Source organism: Microchirus variegatus, assembly GCF_963457635.1.
Source record: "Microchirus variegatus genome assembly, chromosome: 19".
NCBI lineage: Eukaryota > Metazoa > Chordata > Actinopteri > Pleuronectiformes > Soleidae > Microchirus > Microchirus variegatus.
Genome location: NC_139820.1, coordinates 22,821,898 through 22,846,767, shown reverse-complemented (window position 1 = coordinate 22,846,767; position 24,870 = coordinate 22,821,898). Strand labels below are relative to the sequence as shown.

The window sequence follows — 24,870 nt, the reverse complement described above, 5'->3', positions numbered from 1 at the left end:
CAAAGGAAAGATGGTTTCGTTAATACCTGTCAGATAAGTGGATTATCAGGGGTCAGCGTGGATTAGCTGCTGTTGTTTTGTTCGATCCTGACGTCTGTTGTCTGTGAAACCTCACGTAATCTGGACTTTAATCCTGCAGAATAAAGACGACGACGTCCTGCTGAAACTCACAGAGCTGACGTGACCGTGGCGACCGCAGACCACAGTTTACTGATTGGCCCGCGGGGGGCGACGCGGAGCAGGCAACTGAAGGTGAACCCGTGTGGGCTCCGAGCGGCGAGAGAGAGAGAGAGAGGCGGAGGTCGTGAGGTCAAACGATGCCACAGAGAGAGACGGAAACTGGACAGACAGTCACAAGGTGCATCATGGGAAGTCACAGGCAACTTTTAAAGGAACGAGTGGTCGAAAGTGAAGAAACACGACGACAACGACACAAAATAAAATGATAAAAGTGACACCACTGCCATTTAAAAAGTGTTTTTTAAAGAATAAAAAAGTATTTTTCAGCTTCTTAAATGTGAATATTTCTCTGGTTTCAATCAATTCCAGGTTTGACAAACCCTGATCAACATTTTTGGATTAAACCGAGAGTTAAATTTAGCGTCAAAATTGTCGTACCAATTAGAAATCACATCTTAATCCAGAATAATCCCAACATGAACAGATTAGGGAGTTTTAAAATAAAGAAAACTGAAGATTTAAAAGTAAAAAACTTTATAGAGTCTCTCTGTGGACATATGTGTGTGTGTGTGTGTGTGTGTGTGTGTGTGTGTGTGTGTGTGTGTGTGTGTGCGTGTGTGTGTGTGTGTGTTTGCGTCAGGTGTCCTGGGACTGACCCCCCCCCCCCCACGTCCCTATCAGCCGTCTCATTTCCATGGAAACCCTCGTCCCCACAGACGGACGCAGCAGGACATTGGAAAAACAAAGACTCACCAGGGAGGTGTGTGTGTGTGTGTGTGTGTGTGTGTGTGTGTGTGTGTGAGGACACATTTTCCTGTCTTTCTGGGGACATTCTGACCTCATGAGGACATTTCTAAGAGTTCAGACGTGGGTTTTAGGTGCGAGTTAAGGACACACGTGTCCTCACTGAGGACACAGCACAAGAATGTGTGTGTTTGGCAGTGTACCACACACACACACACACACACACACACACACACACACCTCATGATGTAACACCATCATAAGAACCAGAGCTGCGTCCGCGCTCTCATTGGACGCTTGGACAGGTTCCCGCGGGTCACGACCCCCGTGTTACTCGCCATCTGCGTCACGGCGGCGGCTCCACCGGGAGCAGCTGCTCACGCTTACGCGAGGCGCTGCGCTCCAGCCAGGAGCCGGTGGGAGGCGGCTTTAGCCGGTGGGAGGCGGCTTTAGCCTGCGCCGCTTTTAGCTCGCTCAGCGATGGCGTCGGCGGTGGCGGCGTCTGCGTCCTGAGATAATCTCACACACTTTGACCTCAGATGACACAGTTTTCTTTTTACATAACGAATGATTTGAAAGTAAAAAGTTCAAAGTAAGACGACAGCGACAGTAAGTCAAGAATAATCTGATTAAGAAAGATTGACATAATCTGAGTGTTTGTCTCTAAATATTAAAATAATAACATAAATATGCAAATATCTGTTTATCAAGGGTTGAATATATAACGTACGGCTTTATCCACTACGTACAATACGTTACGACAAGTACGTAATAAGTAAATTTAGCCGCTACATACAATACGTTACAAACAACGCGTAATACGTATATATAATCAGTACGAACAATACACTACGCACAATATGTAATACATATATTTATCCACTGTGTACGATACGTTACGTATAATACGTTACATGTACATTTAGCTGTTACATACACTACGTTACGAACAATACGTACTACGTATATTTAACCATTACGTACAATACGTCACGTGCAATATGTAATCAGTCAATTTAGCTGTTACGTCCAATACGTAATATGTGTATTTAGCCGCTAGGTAAGTTACATACGATACGTATCCATTACGTAGAATACGTACTACGTATACTACTGTCACATATAGTGTTTTCTGTCGTAATCGTATTGTAACCATATCGTATTGAAATATATTTACCGCTTTATGCCGCTGTTGTCGCAACTTATTGCGACTTTTATCGCGTTGTTATATCGTACAAACTCAACCGTACACGGTGTCGTATCGTTATTACGTCGTACTGCGTCGTCGCGTATGGTTTCAGAATACCGCGTTGTGTAGTTTACAGAATCTTATCGTACTTTATGGACGTGAGCCGTGGCCCACTAGTGGTCGTTAGAGGTAGTGCAGTTTGGCCTCAGACGGCAAACGATTTAACAAATTTAACAAAAGAAAAAAGTAAAAAGTAAATATAAACAGAATATGTGTAAAATATAGAATATCTGTCATTTTGTTCCCATGTTAATGATGGGATGTATTTGAGGTTTATGTTTTCAACCTTCAGAAAACACATCTGTGAAGATGTAAATACAAAAACACTCGGAGCTAAAACTTCACGTAATAAACATCAGAAGTTACCGAGAATTACGATAATGAGTCGGACGTGAAGGTCAGGACGGCGTTAATGGATCAGCGTCTTCTGAAAAACCTTATTTCTTTATTTCTCTTCTGTCTTTGCAGCGAAAGCCTTTTATATTTCAAGCACTTTTATATTTCATGGCAGTAAAGAGTGAGGCTGACAGGAAGGACGACGCTTTGACAGTTTACTCAGAATCACGAGCGCTTCGTATTCACCACGAGAGCCGAGCTCCAAGGTGAGGAAACGGCAGATGAAGCAGATGAAGCAGATGAAGCAGATAATCCAGACTACGACACTTAAGAAACCTTCAGATTAAACTGTGACGACTCAGAATTATCATGATGTTCATAAATAATAATAAAATCTAACGCAGGACGTAAATGAACGTAAACACCGGCGTTTATTCAAAGAACGTTCAAAGAATCGTGAATCTTTCGTCTCATGTGTTTCTACTTTGGTTAAGAACTTCGTACTGAGGTTAAGAACTTTGTTTAAGAACTTTGTACTGAGATTAAAAACTTCGTACTTTGGTTAAGAACTTCGTACTGAGGTTAAGAACTTCGTACTTTGGTCAAAAACTTTGTACTGAGATTAAAAACTTCGTACTTTGGTTAAGAACTTCGTACTGAGGTTAAGAACTTCGTACTGAGGTTAAGAACTTTGTACTTTGGTCAAAAACTTCATACTGAGATTAAAAACTTCGTACTTTGGTTAAGAACGTACTTTGGTTAAAAACTTCTTACTGAGGTTAAGAACTTCGCACTTTGGTTAAGAACTTCGTACTGAAGTGAAGAACTCGTACTTTGGTTAAGAACTTCATACTTTGGTTAAAAACTTCGTACTGAGATTAAAAACTTTGTACTTTGGTTAAGAACTTCGTACTGAAGTTAAAAACTTCGTACTGAGGTTAAGAACTTCATACTGTGGTTACCCGGCGACCCGTGAAGGTCTGGAGTCTGTGGAGGAGGACCACAGCGTGCAGTACCAGTTTTAAACACTAATGGGCGCAGTTTCACATCTTCAGAAGAAGCGAGTCCAAAAATACCAGAAACTTTCGCACAAAAACGATCTTCAGAACCGTTTCAGTGATTTTAGAGGAACCTCGTGTTCTCGCTCAGTCCTGAAGGAACATTCCTTCAAACTCTCACAACCTGTGAAATGTTAATAAGTAGTTTGATAAAAATAAAAAAACTCTGAGCCGCGACCTGGAAACACTTCAGAGCTCCATCAAGTCCACGCTGTCACAACAGCAACACAACAGCAACACAACAGCAACACAACAGCAGGGACGTCCTGAGGGACGACTGAAAGGTTCTGAGCTCAGTTCGCCTTCGTCTAATTGGCTCCTGGATCCACGGGCGGTGTGTTCTGTGACCTCGCTGACACACACACACACACACACACACACACACACACACGCACAAACACACACACACACACGCACAGACACACACACACGCACAGACACACACACACACGGCCTGTTCCTCTAAAGCTGCTCGACATCACAAATATAAAAAAAACCAGGGAGAGGCTGAGGAATCACCTCTGCTCTCGCTACACACACACACTCCTGCTTTTATCTACTGGTTAATGAAGAGCACACACACACACACACACACACGGACACACACACACATCCTGAGGACGGCGGTTTCATCAGAGCGTCTCTCAGCGAGCGTCCCACTTCAAAAACGCCGCGAAACATCACTGTGTAACGCCGTGTGTGTGTGTGTGTGTGTGTGTGTTGTTCAGTACACAAAACACTTTGAACGCCGAGTCTCTTCCCTCAGCATGAAGTGGTGTAACACTACAGGCTCTAATGAGTGTGTGTGTGTGCTCGTACAGGAGTGTGTGTGTGTGTGTGTGTGTGTGTGTGTGTGTGTGTGTGTGTGTGTGTGTGTGTGTGTGTGTGTGTGCGTGAAGCATCGCCGTGATTAGCGAGCTAATGGGGCTTTCGCGGAGTCAGCACTTGCCAAAAAACAGGAAGTGTGCATCAGCATCAGCAGCAGCAGCATCAGCGTACGTACGAAAGTGTGTCGACGCTGCAGATCAACAATGGTCACAGAAAGTAGAACACGGAGCGACGACAACAACAACAACAACAACAACAAAAACACCCTCATTAGGGATGTTTCGAGAAACGAGCTCTCTAGGTGTCAGGAAACGACTTCAAGGAACCTTCAAGGAAGTGTGCCGAGTGAGGACAGCGCCCCCTACAGGACTCACCTGTCCCTCACAGAGATCACTGAAGACCAGGGACCAAGGAATCTGCTCAAGAAGATCCGTTTTGACATTTTAAAGGAAACTTCCTCCTCCCTGAAGAACTGTCACACTCAAATCTTTGCGCCAAACATGAAATGTCATGTTTGGGAACTTCTCAGCTTCTCAGAGTTCTCCTCAGAGGTCTGTAAAGCTCTAAAGAACTCTTTAAAACCTGTTAAATTCATCTTAAACGTCTGAAATGTCTCATCAGATCTCTTGAAACAGCTCTAGGTGTCAGGAAACGACTTCAAGGAACCATGGTAGTGTGCCAAGCAAGGACAGAACCTCCTATAGGACTAATCTGCCTCTCAGAGATCACTGAGACCTTGTTATCGTCGACCAGGAACCTCCACAATGATCCCTGGATTGTGTTAAATCTACCAAAATCTCTTAACAACTTCCTAAAGAATGTTTTGACATCTTAAAGGAACCTTGTTCCTCTGAAGAACCGTCACTACCGTCTCAAATCTTTAGGCAAAACATGGAATTGGAAGCTTCTCAGAGGCCTGTAAAGGTCTGAAGAACTCTTTAAAACCTGTTAAATTCATCTTAAACGTCTGAAATGTCTCATCAGATCCATAGAAACAGCTCTAGGTGTCAGGAAACGACTTCAAGGAACCATGGTAGTGTACCAAGCAAGGACAGAACCTCCTGTAGGACTTAATCTGCCTCTCAGAGATCACTGAAACCTTGTTATCGTAGACCAGGAACCTCGGCAAGAAACTCTCAAAGAAAGTGTTAAACCGACCAAAATGTCAGAAGAACTTCCTAGAGTATGTTTTGACATCTTAAAGGAAATCTTACTGTCTAACTGTCACACGTCTTTATTCTGCTCAGCAACTCTGGCTACTGTCTTAAATCTTTGGGCAAAACATGGAATTGGAAGCTTCTCAGAGGTCTGTAAAGGTCTGAAGAACTCTTTAAAACCTGTTAAATTCATCTTAAACGTCTGAAATGTCTCATCAGATCCATAGAAACAGCTCTAGGTGTCAGGAAACGACTTCAAGGAACCATGGTAGTGTGCCAAGCAAGGACAGAACCTCCTGTAGGTCTAATCTGCCTCTCAGAGATCACTGAGACCTTGTTATCGTAGACCAGGAATCCGTCAAGAAACTCTCAAAGAAAGTGTTAAACGGACCAAAATGTCAGAAGAACTTCCTTAAGAATGTTTTGACATCTTAAAGGAAATCTGACTCCTGTGAAGAAGAACTGTCACACTTCTTTATTCTGCTCAGCAACTCTGACTACTGTCTCAAATCTTTGGGCAAAACATGGAATTGGAAGCTTCTCAGAGGTCTGTAAAGCTCTAAAGAACTCTTTAAAACCTGTTAAATTCATCTTAAACGTCTGAAATGTCTCATCAGATCCATAGAAACAGCTCTCTAGGTGTCAGGAAACTTCTTCAAGGAATCATGGAAAAATTCCAAGTCAGGTCTGCACTGGCACCAGGAACCAGGAAGGATTATTGCCAATGAAACTTCCTGAACTTCATCAAACCTCGTCGTCGCCGTCGTGTCTGAGGAACTCTGGTGAAGCCATCTGCAGCGACTCCTGAACATCCTAAGCCTTAGTGAAGTATCTAAAGTGACTTCTGGACACATTTACTAACCCTTAAACTCTGTAACTGCAGCTGCTGAATCTTCTCAGTAGCAGGAACCTGCTGAACGACTGTAAATCACAGCCATAACTCACTTCCTGACCTGCAGACGTCCACCTCATCCCAGGAAACCAGTGAGAAGCTCCTCTGAGGCCTGTGAAGCTTTTAAAGACCATCTTAAAACCCTAATAAAGTTTTTCCTTCACTGACAAATAACGTCTAAAGTTTCCTTTGTGGCCGTTTTGTGCTTCCTCTTAAACAACAAAAGGAACTTCCTGAATTAGTCGCGAGGCTCCACAAACTATTCTGGGAACTCCTTGGAGATGTCGATGAACTGTCCTCGAGAACATCGAGGAGCTTCCACAGTGACTCTTGAATCTCGACCACGTCTTGAACTCTGAAACCACCCTGGAAATGATCTTATCTCAACAAAACCATGGGAACTTCCCACTCACTCAACCCTGAAGCCTCTTCCTGGTTTCATCAGGAACAAATGGATCATTTCCTCAATTTCAAAAATTCATGAAAATTATTCCTTAAGAGGTTTACAAAAAATTTCAACTGATCCTTGTTCAGGGCGATGCCGACTGTTATGATGGTAAATTTCATGTCATTCCGAGATACTTTTTTTTTTTGTTGGAAAGAAAGCCAGCTCACTGTCAAAGTGCATCAGGACAAATGGATCATTTCCTAAGTTTCAGTTTCTGGACACATTAACTAACCCTTAAACTCTGTAACTGCCGCTGCTGAAGCTTCTCAGTAGCAGGAACCTGCTGAACGACTGTAAATCACAGCCATAACTCACTTCCTGACCTGCAGACGTCCACCGCATCCCAGGAAACCAGCTCCTCTGAGGCCTGTGAGGCTTTTTAAAGACCTTCTTAAAACCCTAATAAAGTTTTTCCTTCACTGACAATAACTTCTAAAGTTTCCTTTGTGGCCGTTTTGTGCTTCCTCTTAAACAACAAAAGGAACTTCCTGAATTAATCTTTAGTCGCGAGGCTCCACAAACTATTCTGGGAACTCCTTGGAGATGTCGATGAACTGTCCTCGAGAACATCGAGGATCGTCCACAGTGACCACGTCTTAAACTCTGAAACCACGTCTTGGGAACGATCTTATCTCAACACAAAACCATGGGAACTTCCCAGAAACTTCCCACTCGCTCGACCCTGAAGCCTCTTCCCGGATCGTCCTCCAGGATTAGTAAAAGTTTAACTCGACTCCTCAAAGTCTCGGTGAAAACATCTCGCCTCCTCCGGAAAAAAGAAAAAGCCTCGGAGATCTGGCTCCGTGGCCTCTGACACTTTTTTCCTCTGTTATTCGTTTTTTCTGATCACATCCTCGTCTCCGAGTGTAATTTCAGAACTCCCAGAGCTTTGTTAATGTGGAACATGAAGCTTTTTTTTTATTTTTCTGGGAGCAGCCGAACGTCGAGCGCTGCTGGAAATATGGTTTTTAAAAAAAAAAAAGGAAAACAAGAGATTTGAGAAAACATCTGAAAATAGTGCGCGTGAGAGTTTCCACACTTCTGTCCTGGGAGGACGAGGAAGCGCCGACCCTCATCATCACCCTCTGCAGAGAGGAAGAGGAGGCGGGAAAACCAGAGGATGATGGAGGAGGAGTGGGAGGAGGAGGAGGTCCCTGAGGAGGATGAGGAGTCAGAGAGCAGAGGAGGAGGAGGAGGAGGAGGAGGAGGAGGAGGAGACAGATGGAGGCGATGTGCTTCACTGACGAAGACCACCTGACCTCCTCCACGTCCACCGACCGACGTGGAGAACTCCCGCTTGTTTTCATTTCCTCGTCTCTCTCTCTTTTAATTGTTTCAAACTCGTCAAATTCTTCGCATCTCGTTAAAATGTTAATGCGTTTTTATCGCTAACGTTTCTCATCAAACGCCACAAAAAAAAGCAGTTCACGACGGCTCGGTCACGCGTTCTTTAACGTGAGGTTAAATCGACGCCCAGAGGTTTAATCAACACTTAGGGAAGTGATTGTGTCTCTTTTTGAACAGGAAACTGACGTTTGTGAAGCGTGAACTCTACTCACACCAAAGTCACTCACTCTCCTCACACCAAAGTCACTCACTCTCCCACACCAAAGCCCATAGAGAAAACCAGTGATTTTAGCTCACAGAGACACAGGAGCTGTTGGTCCTCTGCTGCCTCATGTGGTCACTTTGTGTCACTGAGTTAAGTCTGAATGAAGATTTTTAAAAGCCGAATTCTACAACTCCTGTGTGCTGTGATGTTAAAATCACTGGTTTACTCTATGGACTTTGGTGTGTGAGAGTGAGTGACTTTGATGTGGGAGAGTGAGTGACTTTGGTGTGGGAGAGTGAGTGACTTTGGTGTGGGAGAGTGAGTGACTTTGGTGTGTGGGAGAGTGAGTGATTTTGGTGTGGGAGAGTGAGTGACTTTGGTGTGGGAGAGTGAGTGACTTTGGTGTGGGAGAGTGAGTGACTTTGGTGTGGGAGAGTGAGTGACTTTGGTGTGGGAGAGTGAGTGACTTTGGTGTGAGAGAGTGAGTGACTTTGGTGTGTGAGAGTGAGTGACTTTGGTGTGGGAGAGTGAGTGACTTTGGTGTGAGAGAGTGAGTGACTTTGGTGTGGGAGAGTGAGTGACTTTGGTGTGGGAGAGTGAGTGACTTTGGTGTGGGAGAGTGAGTGACTTTGGTGTGAGAGAGTGAGTGACTTTGGTGTGGGAGAGTGAGTGGCTTTGGTGTGGGAGAGTGAGTGACTTTGGTGTGAGAGAGTGAGTGACTTTGGTGTGGGAGAGTGAGTGACTTTGGTGTGAGAGAGTGAGTGACTTTGGTGTGGGAGAGTGAGTGACTTTGGTGTGGGAGAGTGAGTGACTTTGGTGTGGGAGAGTGAGTGACTTTGGTGTGGGAGAGTGAGTGACTTTGGTGTGAGAGAGTGAGTGACTTTGGTGTGGGAGAGTGAGTGACTTTGGTGTGGGAGAGTGAGTGACTTTGGTGTGAGAGAGTGAGTGACTTTGGTGTGGGAGAGTGAGTGACTTTGCTGTGAGAGAGTTAGTGACTTTGGTGCGGGAGAGTGAGTGACTTTGGTGTGAGAGAGTGAGTGACTTAGGTGTGGGAGAGTGAGTGACTTTGGTGTGGGAGAGTGAGTGACTTTGGTGTGAGAGAGTGAGTGACTTTGGTGTGGGAGAGTGAGTGACTTTGGTGTGGGAGAGTGAGTGACTTTGGTGTGTGGGAGAGTGAGTGATTTTGGTGTGGGAGAGTGAGTGACTTTGGTGTGGGAGAGTGAGTGACTTTGGTGTGGGAGAGTGAGTGACTTTGGTGTGGGAGAGTGAGTGACTTTGGTGTGGGAGAGTGAGTGACTTTGGTGTGAGAGAGTGAGTGACTTTGGTGTGTGAGAGTGAGTGACTTTGGTGTGGGAGAGTGAGTGACTTTGGTGTGAGAGAGTGAGTGACTTTGGTGTGGGAGAGTGAGTGACTTTGGTGTGGGAGAGTGAGTGACTTTGGTGTGGGAGAGTGAGTGACTTTGGTGTGAGAGAGTGAGTGACTTTGGTGTGGGAGAGTGAGTGGCTTTGGTGTGGGAGAGTGAGTGACTTTGGTGTGAGAGAGTGAGTGACTTTGGTGTGGGAGAGTGAGTGACTTTGGTGTGAGAGAGTGAGTGACTTTGGTGTGGGAGAGTGAGTGACTTTGGTGTGGGAGAGTGAGTGACTTTGGTGTGGGAGAGTGAGTGACTTTGGTGTGGGAGAGTGAGTGACTTTGGTGTGAGAGAGTGAGTGACTTTGGTGTGGGAGAGTGAGTGACTTTGGTGTGGGAGAGTGAGTGACTTTGGTGTGAGAGAGTGAGTGACTTTGGTGTGGGAGAGTGAGTGACTTTGCTGTGAGAGAGTTAGTGACTTTGGTGCGGGAGAGTGAGTGACTTTGGTGTGAGAGAGTGAGTGACTTAGGTGTGGGAGAGTGAGTGGCTTTGGTGTGGGAGAGTGAGTGACTTTGGTGTGGGAGAGTGAGTGACTTTGGTGTGGGAGAGTGAGTGACTTTGGTGTGAGAGAGTGAGTGACTTTGGTGTGGGAGAGTGAGTGGCTTTGGTGTGGGAGAGTGAGTGACTTTGGTGTGGGAGAGTGAGTGCCTTTGGTGTGAGAGAGTGAGTGACTTAGGTGTGGGAGAGTGAGTGACTTTGGTGTGGCAGAGTGAGTGGTTTACAAACTTCAGTTTCCTGTAGTTAAAGTCTGTCTAACAGTGAAGATAAATGTTCTAAACACATCTTAGACTTAAACTGACGTAGATTTTAACCATGTGAGTAAAGTAAAGACTAAGTAAAAACTAATAATATAGTGATAAAGTCGTCTCAGGTATTTCTGATTATGCAGAATACTAAACTCTTAATGATAGAGATACATTCACACACCTCACATTGCTGTGTTATGCTAATTAAAGGCACAGTCCAAACATTGGTTTTAATGGCTGTTGTGCGCTCAGATTTTACTCTTTAAATTTATTCTTGCGTTTGTCGTTCTCCTGCACCAACATCACCACGTCCCAGACTCGAATTTTAATTCAAACCTTCGCTTCGGAGAAAAAGTCTCCACGAGCCCAAACTAAGTCTGTGCACAGTTGCTTTTTATTTTTTTTTTATGTTTGATGAGTTGCTCATGCAAACACGAGCATAAGCAACAGCAGCTGTGTGCAAATGCACATTTATTTTTGGACAGAGGCGAGTCTATAGAACACGGAGCATTTCCCCCCAAAACACCACAGCATTTGCAGCTAATTGGTAGCGCCGGTGCCTATAGACGCCTCGTTAAAAAGACACGAAAATACCCCGACGCTAGAACACAAAGGAAAACAAAACAATGATACGGAGCAGTTTAATTAGCATAAAAACTCGCAACAGGCTCTGCAGTACTTCAGACTGTATTTATGTTTGAGAAACAAACTTTAAATGTGAATTTAAAGTTCTGAAGAAAAAAAATAAAAACGCTTCATTTACGCGACATAAATCAGGTTTTTTAATTGTTGCTGTTTTAATATTGGTAATTTTCTTTTAAATTGTGAACATTTTAGTCCAACTTTATTTGGAACAAAGCAAGGAATCACAAAGCAGGTGCATCGGGGAAAATGGATAATTTCCTCAATTTCAAAAATTCATGAAAATTTTCCCTTAAGAGTTTTACAAAAAATTTCAACAGATCCTTGTTCAGGGTGATGCCGACTATTATGATAGTAAATTTCAAGTCATTCCGAGATACTTTTTTTTTTTTTAGAAGAAAGTCGGCTCACTGTCAAAGTGCATCAGGGCAAATTGATCATTTCCTGATTTTCAAAAATTCATCAAAATTATTCCTTAAGAGATTTGCAAATATTTTCAACAGATCTTTGTTCAGGGCGATGCCGACTATTATGATGGTGAATTTCAAGTCATTCCGAGATGCTTTTTTTTTTTGAGCAAAAAGAGCTCACTGTCAAAGTGCATCAGGACAAATGGATAATTTCCTCAATTTCAAAAATTCATTAAAGTTTTTCCTCAAAAGGTTTACAAAAAGTTTCAACTGATCCTTGTTCAGAGTGATGCCGACTATGATGATGGTAAATTTCAAGTCATTCCGAGATACTTGAAAATTGGAGGTCCTGGAGGTTTGAGTCCTCTGTAAAATAACTTTATTTATGTGTTTATCCGTTGACATTTAACAAACTAGAATGTTTAAAACACAGGTTTGGACGACGTATTTCTTGATACGCCGACGACACCCCGACGTCTGTTTCCTGCTGTAGTTTAGCGGGAAAAACCTCTGAGGACGCGCTCGTGACGCGCGAGTCGACGTTACGCGTAACGTGAACGTGTAAATTTAGCGTCGGAGCGCTTGTTGTTTCGTCGTTATCAGCTGGAGACCGAGCGACAACAAGGGTGAGGAAAAAAAATAACCCCCCGCCGCTCGCTCTCAGTGATGTGAGCGTGTTTGTGCAGCGATTATTTCAGTGATCTCACAGACTGATGCAATCAGGAGATAAAGAGGCTGAGAGTGTGTGTGTGTGTGTGTGTGTGTGTGTGTGTGTGTGTAGTCAAATACAGTATGTTTGCATGTGGTTTCATCTGGGGAGATGAGTGCATCCCTCCCTCCCTCTGCTTCTCCACACACACACTCTTCATAAATCAGCTTGTTATCCTGAAACCATCAGTGTCAGGCAGCGTCTCTCTCTCCCTCCATCTCTATCTCCCTCTCTCTCTCTCTCATTCACTCTCATTCACTCTCTTACTCTCTCGCTCGCTCGCTAAAACCACGCACATGCAATCCAATCCCACAAACCCCCCCCCCCCCCTCCTCTATCTGTCCATCACAGACAGGAAGTGGGACGCATTAGCAGAGCGAGGACGCGCTGATGGAGTTAACGTCCATTATCTGACCATTTACAGCGAGCGGTGGATGAAGGAGGGATGAAAGAGGGATGAAGAGGAGGATGAGGAGGAGGAGATAGAGATCTCACCACACGAGAACCAGACCACAGTCTGAGCAAAAGAACCATGTGTTCATCCATGTTTACGTAAACATAACATAACGCAAACGTTTGCACATGTGCTGCCGCAGCCTTGATGATGTATTCACATCAACATAAAGCAGGGTTCAACGTACAGTCCTAGTGATTTATATATAAAAAACTATTTGTTTCTCATCAAAATGTAAAATAAATTGATTACGATTTGTTTTAAACGCATTTAAAGAGTTAAAAAATGCTCACAATAATGATAATAACCATTTTTTTGAATCTATGACAAAGAGGAGTGAATCGTCTGCATAGAGGAGAACAATAACCATGAAAACGGTGGGAAAATGAGTGAAAACTGTGCTTTTTTAACACTGAACAGGCGGCAAACTGTTCAATTCTCGATCATGTGTTCCCATCGACATAAAACAGGGTTCAACGTACAGTCCTAGTGATTTATTTTATATGTAGTGCCAAAAAAACTATTTGTTTCTGGTCAAAAGGTAAAATAAAGCGATTACGACTTATGAGTGAAAACTGTGCTTTTTTAACACTGAACAGGCCGCAAACTGTTCAATTCTTCTTCTAATTATTATTTTAACTTTAACTGCTGGCATGCACAACACTGCCCCCTACAGGTTAAAGTCTGAAATCACAGCTCAACTTTCTTAAACACAGATTTATTCTCATTCAAAGGTCAAATTCAAGCACCGTTTAAAGTCTGTTCTCAAGCTTTTCCGGTACGTTTTTATCAATGCATACAAACCAAAAAAACTATCAATACAGTGAGTAAAAAGCAAAGTGCGCCCCCAGAGGCAGCTGTTGGAACTGCACAAAAGTCAATCCCGGTGTGTTTGTGTTGCAGTTTTATTCACTTCAGAGAATAAAAGAGCAAACAAACAAACTTCTCTTAATAAACCTAATTTTACCTGCAGATAAAGAAAAAAACTGAAAACAAATGAGGTAAATAAAACACTTACCGAAGCTCTTCACTTAAAAACAGGAGAACAAGAAAACGGCTTCTCGCTCCTACGACTGCTGCCTTTTGTCCAATTAGATATTGAATAAACACAGAAAAAACTAAATCTCAGGAGCAACAAAAACACTTAGATTTCTACGTGAGCTTCAACACCACACAACAAGAAGCAAATTATCTTATCTTACCTTTACAGAATATATATATATGTATATATATATACTGAGTGTCTGCTCTGGTCAGTAAGTGAACAATATCAGTTTAAAATGCTATAAATGATAACAATATGCCATTTTTTATTTGACTAAAGTTGGACTGGAGAACAGAATTTCAAATTAAAGTCATAAAAATTGAATGAGTGCTGCTTTACATCATGAACATCTTTAATAAATCTTTAATACTAAATAATGGACTTATTGTAATGCACTCCACCCTTTTAACGGCTGCTATTTAATCTATTTATATGACTTATTTATTGCTTTTTAATGTTATTGGCCTAATTTAGACACACCCACCTATATATATATATATAACAATATGATATATTAAACTATATTAAATTATTAGTGTATTAAATTTCCTCTGTATGTCATGTATTTATGGTAGAAACTGACAATATATTTAAACATTTTGACAAAACATAAAGAGTTTAAAGTGCACACATAAATATTTAAGCGTCCGTCTCAGTGAAATTCAGCTCCATCGTCTTGATTTTACGTCTTTAATAACATGCGTCTCTTACATCATACGTCACCTTTAAAGTGCTGACATTAAACATAAATCAATCGGCGGCAAATAAACTCCTTTTATTTTGTCGATGAGGACATTTTTTTCCCGTCCTTTCAAATGTCTCCGCGTCTCTTTTTCTAAATGTCAAACTCATCAGATAAAAGACGCCGCACGTCCATAAAAGAGACTTTTTGTTGAAGTTCAGCCAAAATGTCACCAAGTCATGAAACTCGGACATGATGCAGCAGTTTTTTTTTTTTTTATGAATAACGTGATGTAAATAGAACAACATCTGCACTGAGGATCTGGATTATGTCCAGATTAGAGTGTATTAGAGTGGATTATAATCCGTCCACCAGGTGGTGCAGTGGCCGAGTCAAAGCACAGTTCACTTAAGTCCCTGACTTAAGTTCTGCGGAAAACACTTAAATAACAGCGTCACAGAAATAAACGCAGAATAAAAAGCTGGTGCTGAAAAAGTGACTTAAAATATCATTTTACTGCAAATTGTGCTTTTAAATAGCACCTGAAATGTGTTTATTGCGGTGAATTTACATTAGAAATTTTTTTCCCAATAATAATAATACATTTTTTTTACTCTCTCTTGATATTTTTACGTTAAAAAATGAATTTTCTATTTGCAGTGCCAGAAAAAACGATTTGTTCTTCAACAAAATGTAAAATTAAGCGATTCCGATTTATTTCAGATGCATTTAAGAGTTAAAAAAAATGCTCACAATAATGACGAAATGTACAATTGCGATAAAAAAAAAGTGTAAAGTTCTTCAGCGGAGTCTTTTTCTAAATATCACATCATTATGGAACAATTTTTCTATGACGAAGAGTTTTGAATCGTCTGCATAGAAGAGAACAATAACGAGGAAAACTGTGGGAAAACGAGTGAAAACTGTGCTTTTTTAACACTGAACCGGCAGCAAAACGTTCAATTCTTCTTCTAATTATTATTTTGTAACAACCGCTGACAGGCACAACACTGCCCCCTACAGTTTAAAGTCTGTAACGACAGCTCACTTTTCTAAAACACGGATTTATTCTCATTCAAAACCGAGAAATCATCACACAAACTTTCTTTTTTTTTTTTAACGATCACTCAATAAAGTGAGAAAATTGTGCGAGTTTTCGTTTACAGTTACACAAAATTACGTTATTTATTTGCGTTTCCTCACAGTGCAACAAAGGGTAAATTTGAAAATTGAAATTAAAGCTCTCTTTTTCTTTTACAAAAGATTTACATATCCATGAATATTACATGATTAAAAGTCTTAAAACGTGACTGATTAAATACACGTTGAATGGTATAAGAACTTTAAATTTAACTAGAACGTAAAAGTAAGTGGTATTTACAGATTAATAAGTTATATTGTTTGAGTTTTATGTGTCGTTATGGACAGTAACGGTTACTACGCTCGTCATCAAAGAACTGTTTCCTGTCACCGATACGTTTCACTTTATTTTGTAAAACATCTTCCTCTTCTGTTGTATTTTTTTTTGCTGCTGTATCAATAAAGGTTTGATGTTTTGAATCAGACACGGAGAGTAAGAGTGTATCTGTGGTGGTTTCTGTTGTGTTAATCCACACAGGAGCAGCTGTAATCTGTTGACCTCACACACACACACACACACACACACACACACACACACACACACACACGCACACACACACCCGCAGCTAAAACATGTTTGACCATCAAAGTGGAAGATTGTACAACACGACTATTCTCACACACACACACACACACACACAAAATAACCCTGACCTCATTCTACTGTGTATGTGAAGGTATAGCCGCTCACACACACTCTCTCTCTCTCTCACACACACACACACACACACTGGGTGGCAGTAGCCTGTGGGCGTGCAAGCAGCTGTGAATAATTGTGTTTACAGACGGCAAACGTACGACCTGTGGGTCGAGAGAGAGAGAGAGAGAGAGAGAGAGAGAGAGAGAGAGAGAGAGAGAGAGAGAGAGAGAGAGAGAGAGTCGGTCGTCTCACCCTCTTAAAAAAAGACGGAAATGACATTTAAACTGAATATTTCCCTGACTCCACTTCCACTTCCTCCCTCTCTCTCTCTCTTTCTTTATATTTTCTTTCTTTACTTTCAACTTTTTTCTTAATTCCCTGGTTTTAATTGGCACGAGTGAAAACGAGGCGCTAACAGCGTTAGCGGTGCGACGGCGTTAGCGTTAGTATTCATCATATAAAAATACACAAAAAAAACAAAGACGTGTGTGTGTCTAATGAATCATTTGGCTAACCCTGCACACACTTTATTTAGACAGAAAAATGGAAAATTAGCCGTAAAAACTAAACACACACACACACACACGGTCATTATTTACCAGGTGATATTTTAATGTTGACTAATTTGGGCGTTAGTTTGGATTTTTTGGACGTGAAAAATTTCGAGTTTTCAGTCGAAATTCAGCTTTTTTCCAAAAGCATAAATTCGTACAATATCTCCACACACTATATTATGTATAAGTATATATATATATATATATTCGCCTCTACAGGTCTACGGTTATATAATAACACACTTACATATCACCTATAATGTCAATAATGTATCTCAGACACTTACATTTTCATTATTTATCAGGTGGTTTAATTAAGGAGTTAGTTTGCATTTTTTTACTTCAAAAGCTAACAAAGTACACACTATAAACTGTATATATGTGAATATATATACTCTATTACCCTCTATAGGCCTATGATTATATAATAATACACTCATATATTACTTAAATGGATGAAAAGTCCAGTTTCAAAACGCAGAAAACTGCACTGGTTTTGGTTTAAAGCAGCAACGATTAGCATTTGTCCCACTTCACGCGGCTAACAGCCACGCTAGCACTTTGTCACAGTTGTCGTTTCCCAGAAGAATCTCAGCAGAACAACAACAACAACAACAACAACAACGACAAGAGATTACACTTCACGCCCAAACCAGATTAAAGAACGTGATACAGTGTGAGTCGTATGAGCAGTTTCTGCTACAGCTAACAGGCCACTGCTACACTAATTAGCTACAGCTAACCGGCTATCAGCTAAGAAACTGCAGTCGGTGATCAACGATCAACACAAAGATGATGATTCTGCTTTGAAATGGGAAGATTTAAATATATAAAATAATGGAAAAGAGGCAGAACGGCGGGCTAGCTTCCATGTTGCCCTGTCATGATGCTAACGGGATAATATAAGTGCAAATATAGGAAAATAAAGTGACTAAATTTGCCTCTTACACTGTGGTGATGTCCAGCTAACGGGTTAAACTATGCGCTAACAACACTCCAGAGCTCCGTTTAGGCATCAAATTAGTAAGTAAAAATAAATCCACATGCTAACACCACGAGTGTGTGTTTTTATCTTCACAACTTCCTGCCAGTCTGCTTTAATTACCGCGGCTAAACTCCGTTAGCGCAGAAACACACTTTCCTCCACAAACACAGTCTTGTCTCATTAGCATCGTTCACACATTTAAGTTTTTCTTAAGTGGAGCTGCTTTGGTTTTACAGACTTTAAACGAAAACAAAAGAATCACATTAGCAACATGCTAGGAGGTTCAATAGTAAGCACAAAGTGTAAGTGTGTGTGTGTGAGAGAGAGAGAGAGAGAGAGAGAAAGAGAGAGAGACAGTCAGATGGATGTGCATGTTAACGTAGCATCATTAGCATCCCATCGCCCTCTCATATCTGCTACGAGGCCACAGCTAAGCAGCTACCGCTCCCCGCAGCCTGTTAGCATAACAAATGAGCTCCATGCTGCTCTGCTGTCCGTGACAAACAGCCAACGCACAGATTGTATAATAAATCAGCGCTCGCACGTAATGACCGACATAAATGAATAAAAACGGCTAACAGCTGAGGAACAGCGGCGCGTTAGCGTTAGCCTCCCTGTGTGGATCTATAAGTGGAGCTGATGGGAGGGCGGAGGCTCCGCCTCATTTACATAATTGGGATGTTAATTCGTTAAAGCCGCGGGAGTTGATTATGTTGCATATTGATTGTGTTCGCGGGCCGCCGTGAGGTCGCACACACACCTCCTTAACAAAAGGTGTGTACACACACACACACACACACACACACACACATACATTAATGCAAACGGCGCCGGGGATTGTGGGAATTTCATTTAAAAAAAAAAGAAAAGAAACTACGAGGTTAGCGTTTCTGCTGACGTGACGAGTTCTGACACTGAGCGGCAAAAAGTGTGAGTCATGAAGTGTGTGTGTGTGTGTGTGGATGGTAGGGCTGGGCTATATATGGATATGTTATCTATATATATATATATTTTAAATCTAATCCTGCTAATCCTCGATAATCCTGATATTTATTAGATTTAGAAGAAATGCATTGAATTCTAATCTAATTATTTGTGTCACTGTTGGACGACCTAAACTACATAATCTGATACAATGTGTATATATATTTCTATACATCGATATCCAACGATTGTACGTCCTCATACGTACGTCCTCATACGTACGTCCTCATATGGCCCAGCCCTAATAAAAGGATGGATGTATGGTGAAAAGAGGAGAAACTCCACCTGGTCTTACCGTTCTCCGGGTGTTCCATCTCGCCGATGCTGCCGTCGGGCGTGGTGCGTTCGTAGTGATCCTCCGGCAGAGCCAGCGGCCCGATCCGAGGCCCCGACGACGACTTGGAGCTGGGCGTCTCCGACTCCTCCAGGCCGCTGTCGTAGTAGCTGTGCTGGGACGCGTCCTGGAGGTCCTGGGCCTGGTTGGCCGTGGAGAAGGTGACGCGGCGGTGAGGGAGCTGAAGAAGAAGAAGAAGAAGAAGAAGAAGAAGAAGAAGAAGAAGAAGGAGAAGGAGGGTTAGTTTTGGAGTTCAGAAGAACTGCGTCAAAGATTCAAACTTTAAAACCTTCTCATCTGACGCTACATACTTGCTAACACCGCTGCCCCGACTGAAGCCAAGGACTTGCTAACACCGGACACGGTGCCCCCAACTGACGTGACGCTACATACTTGCTAACACCGGTTACGGTGCCACAGACTGACGCTACATACTTGCTAACATCGGACACAGTGCCACAGACTGACGCTACATACTTGCTAACACCGGACACGGTGCCCCGACTGACGCCAAGGACTTGCTAACACCAGACACGGTACCCTTACTGATGCTACGTACTTGCTAACACCAGACACTGTGCCCTTAGTGACGATACATACTTGCTAACACCGGACACGGTGCCCCCAACTGACGCAACATACTTGCTAGCGTCCAGACGCTAGGACCTGTACGACACTTTATCGTCTTTAACCGTCATCTTGTGCCGTTTCAAAACAACAACAATCGTACGGCGTCAGAGAGACAACGAGGAGAGTTTCAACATTAAATTTGGAACTTCACCCACAATGCAGTAGTGCGTGTTTGACCAGAGAGGGCAGTATACACCAGAGTGCCAAACAAAACAGGAGATTAAATCCTGCAAATATCCACGATTGACTCGTTTTTTTGTGTCTTTTTCAGAGGTTTTTAAATCTTTCAAGGCTTTTCCAGTCCTGCAGATGTTTATTTATTTATTTGTTTGTTTGTTTGTTTGTTTGTGCGTTTGTTTGGCTGTGGTCCCGACAGAGCGGCAGCATGTTATCATGAAGCACATTGGTTTTTAATAGAAGCAGCAGGCTGAACACGCACTTTACTGCTCCATTTACCCAGTGTTTCAGGGGGTGGACGACGCTCCGGCCTTTGATGGTTTTGTAATTGAAATGCAATTATCCTCCAGACGCTGCACACACACACACACACACACACACACACACACACACACACACACACACACACACACACACAGAGTGCGAGCTAAGCACTGCCAAACAAACAGCGTCCTAATTCAAAGGTACACAGCGAGCGGTCAAACGTTTCAATCACACCTGACCGAGCGGCCCGGGCAGATAAAGAGCATCTCTGGCTCAGCAGATACTCCGTCACCATGGCGACCGCGGCAGGACCGCGGCCCCCGTGAACCGGTGAAACCAGCAGATCGGTGCCCAGATCAGGCCAACACCACCGCAAACAAACAAACACACAAACATCACAGCGTCGTGGTCGTGTAAACACCAGGACTGAAAAACATTTGTTTTTTGAGTCCAAAGCAGCTTTAAATTCCCTCTGCCCCCCGGTTATTAATAGCCGGGACGACTGTGGCGATGGTGGAGAATGTAGAGGAAGTGAACCCTCGGTGGACGTGTCCTTTAGAGTGTGTGTGTGTGTGTGTGTGTGTGTGTGTGTGTGTGTGTGTGTGTGTGTGTGTGTGTGTGTGTGTGTGTGTGTGTGTGTGTGTGTGTGTGTGATGTTCTTTAGGTGAATCTCACAGTCTCTGAGACGACAGGTGCTCACCGGGGTCAGCCGCCGGATTCCTCTGTTTGACTTATTATGGTCTGGAAGCTCAGACGTTTTTACTCTGCAGACCATTGTTTCAACCGAACGGATTTTTTTATTATTTTTTGCTGGCGAGAGAGAGAGAGAGAGAGAGAGAGAGAGAGAGAGAGAGAGAGAGAGAGAGAGAGAGAGAGAGAGAGCGAGCGGTGACGGCTCATTCACAGTGAAGACAAAATGGCTGCCACTTAACAAAAGACGCAGCTCATAAAATCTACGTCAGTTTAAGTCTACGACGTCTTTAAGAACACGTTCACGTCTTTATTTCACTGTTAGACAGACTTTAACAACAGGAAACTGAAGTTTGTAAACCACTCACTCTCCCACACCAAAGTCACTCACTCTCTCACACCAAAGTCACTCACTCTCCCACACCAAAGTCACTCACTCTCTCACACCACAGTCACTCACTCTCCTCACACCAAAGTCACTCACTCTCTCACACCACAGTCACTCACTCTCCTCACACCAAAGTCACTCACTCTCCCACACCAAAGTCACTCACTCTCCCACACCAAAGTCACTCACTCTCACACCAAAGTCACTCACTCTCCCACACCAAAGTCACTCACTCTCCCCACACCAAAGTCACTCACTCTCCCACACCAAAGTCACTCACTCTCCCACACCAAAGTCACTCACTCTCCTCACACCAAAGTCACTCACTCTCCCACACCAAAGTCACTCACTCTCCCACACCAAAGTCACTCACTCTCCCACACCAAAGTCACTCACTCTCCTCACACCAAAGTCACTCACTCTCCCACACTAAAGTCACTCACTCTCCCGCACCAAAGTCGCTCACTCTCCCACACCAAAGTCACTCACTCTCCTCACACCAAAGTCACTCACTCTCCCACACCAAAGTCACTCACTCTCCCACACCAAAGTCACTCACTCTCTCACACCAAAGTCACTCACTCTCTCACACCAAAGTCACTCACTCTCCCACACCAAAGTCACTCACTCTCTCACACCAAAGTCACTCACTCTCCCACACCAAAGTCACTCACGCTCTCACACCAAAGTCACTCACTCTCTCACACCAAAGTCACTCACTCTCCCACACCAAAGTCCCTCACTTTCTCACACCAAAGTCACTCACTCTCCCACACCAAAGTCACTCACGCTCCCACACCAAAGTCACTCACTCTCCCACACCAAAGTCACTCACTCTGCCACACCAAAGTCACTCACTCTCCCACACCAAAGTCCATAGAGTAAATCCACTGCTGCCTCCATCACTAACTTACAATGAAATATTTCATTTTAGACTTAACTTAGTGACACAACGTGACCACACGAGGCAGCAGTAGTCTTATGAGAAGTCATATTTTAAGACCATGAGTGATAATAATGATAGTAGTGTTTAAGTATAAGTATTTAAACGTCTGTGTCTGAGGTTAGGAGTGCCACGCCTCCTCCTCCTCCTCCTCCTCCTCCTCGTTGGATTACACTCACGTATCCTCTCTTGTGTTTTCCATACATATCTGCTGTAGACATCTCTTTATTCTTTCAGGGACTCAGTTTGTTCTGACAAGTGTGAAAAACAGTCGAGTCATAAAAGCTTTGGGGAAATATCACCACTGTGATGTAAAGAGGTGAGAAATAAAGAAATAATAAAGAAATAATAAAGAAATAAAATAATAAAAAACATGCAAACGCAGCAGTTTGGTTTGATTTTATACGCAGACGCAGGGTTTTTCAGTCACATTCTCTGTGGATTCATGACGTGGAGACAGAGAGACAGACAGACAGGAAGACAGACAGGAAGACAGACAGGAGGACAGACAGACAGACAGGAGGACAGACAGACAGGAGGACAGACAGACAGACAGACAGGAAGACAGACAGACAGACAGGAGGACAGACAGAGAGACAGGAGGACAGACAGACAGACAGGACAGACAGTGTGTGTGTGTGTGTGCTCCTGATTTAAATAGTGCAGTCTCAGCAGGTTGCATCATGGGAGAAAAATGGAGCAGAACATCAGCGAGGAATTTAAAGACCAAACTCCTCCTCCCTCATCACCATCATCACCTCAGGCCACGCCCACTTTAACCACCATTAACGTTCACTTGGATTCGATCTGAACGAAACAGACTTTGTGAAGCTGATGTTTCACAAAAATGATTCCCTGACTTTGTCGAACGTTCTCTTGGACTCTGATGAGATTGACTTGAGGAACATCTTGAGAACATTAATACAACTTCAGACCAAACACCGTTCACTTGGATTCATGAACGAACAATCGATGGAGAACAACTACGAAAACTTCACATCTGACACAAACGTTCACTTGGACTGAGTGGATTTGGAATAACGTGACGCTCATTGTGAGCGTTTTTCACTGAGAACGATTCAACGGAATTCTTTCAAATTTGGCAAAAACGTTCACTTGGACTCACGGATTAACTGCTGAGATTTTGGTCGTCTAACGTCAAAGTTTAAGATCACTGTCGACTCTAAAAAATACAGTTTTTACCCCGTGAACGACAGATTTTAGGAAGGAGAACGTTCAAATGGACTGAGTGGATTTTGGCTAATGTGACGCTATTTGTGAGCGTATTTCACTGAGAACGATTCAACGGAATTCTTTCAAATTTGGCACAAACGTTCACATGTATTCATGGATTAACTGCTGAGATTTTGGTCATCTACAGTCAAAGTTTAAGATCACTGTCGAATCTAAAAAACAAACATATTTTTTGTATTTTATGAAGGAAAACAGTCAAATTGAGCACAAACGTTCACATGGACTGGATCGACTGTTTTGTTCTTTTTTCGCTTGTATTAACTTAGGTCAACTCACGAACGATTCAACGGAATTCTTTCAAATTTGGCACAAACGTTCACTTGGACTCACGGATTAAGATTGTTGAGGTTTTGGTCGTCTAACATCAAAGTTTAAGATCACTGTCGACTCTGAAAAATACAGTTTTTACCCCGTGAACGAGAAAGGTTCACTTGGACTCAATCAATGTTTGTATTCACTGAGAAAAACAGTGAATAAAACCTTGAAAAGTTTCCACGTTTGTTCAGAGAAGATAAATAAAACTCTGTGACTTTTAATGACAATTAATAAAGTTTAGTTTCCTCATTAGCATTTACCGTCCTCCATTTTCACACATTAGTATTCCACGTCGTCTAAACGATATAATATATGTGTATATATATATATATAAATATATAATATATACAAATATAATGAAGGACGTGAATTAAGGATTCAAGGATTCACGGTCGTCGTCCTCACAGGAAACTGTTGATGCTGCACTTTGAGTTTTTATTTTTAATGTAAAACAAGGAGGAGGATGATGATGATGATGATGATGATGATGATGAAGAATCTGTAATAACGCGACCTTCATCACCGTCAGGAGAAAACAGCGACGAAGAGGAGGAGGAGGAGAAAAAGTGAGGATTAAAGATTCTTCTCCTTCTTTTTTAACGTGAAGCTCGAGGAGGAGGCGACAAGAGATGAAGAGAACGACTGATCTGTGATTCTGTCAGAAAACAGAGCGATGAAAACTTTATAACAAAGAAGAGAGAGAGGAAGAGGAGGAAGAGGAGAAGGAAGAGGAGGAGGAAGAGGAGAAGGAAGAGGAGGCGACTTCATACCTTTGAGTTGTATTCAGTGAGTTCAGGAAAACAGGAAGGTGATGGGATTATAAACTGGAAGAGAGGAGGAGAAGAGGAGGAGGAGGAATGACGAGGTAAAGAAAGAGGAGGAGAAGAAGGTAAAGAAAGAGGAGGAGGAGAAGGTAAAGGAGGAGGAAGAGGAGGAGAAGGTAAAGGTAAAGGAAGAGGAATGAGAAGGTGGAAGAAATGAGAAGAGGCCTGGAAGAAAAGGAGGAGGAGGAGGCAAAAGCTATGAATGAGGA

General features: G+C 42.7%; 1 protein-coding gene across 1 annotated transcript in view; it reads right to left on the bottom strand.

Moving 5' to 3' along the window:
- The window catches only part of LOC310941067 (protocadherin-1-like), a gene marked incomplete at both ends in the record, with an annotated part of 164,652 nt that overhangs the window by 69,134 nt on the left and 70,648 nt on the right, over positions 1 to 24,870 (bottom strand). The window contains one exon of the mRNA XM_083906146.1: positions 19,138 to 19,357. Within this exon, the coding sequence (XP_083762272.1) occupies positions 19,138 to 19,357 (220 nt within the window). The remainder of the gene's footprint in view (positions 1 to 19,137; positions 19,358 to 24,870) is intronic.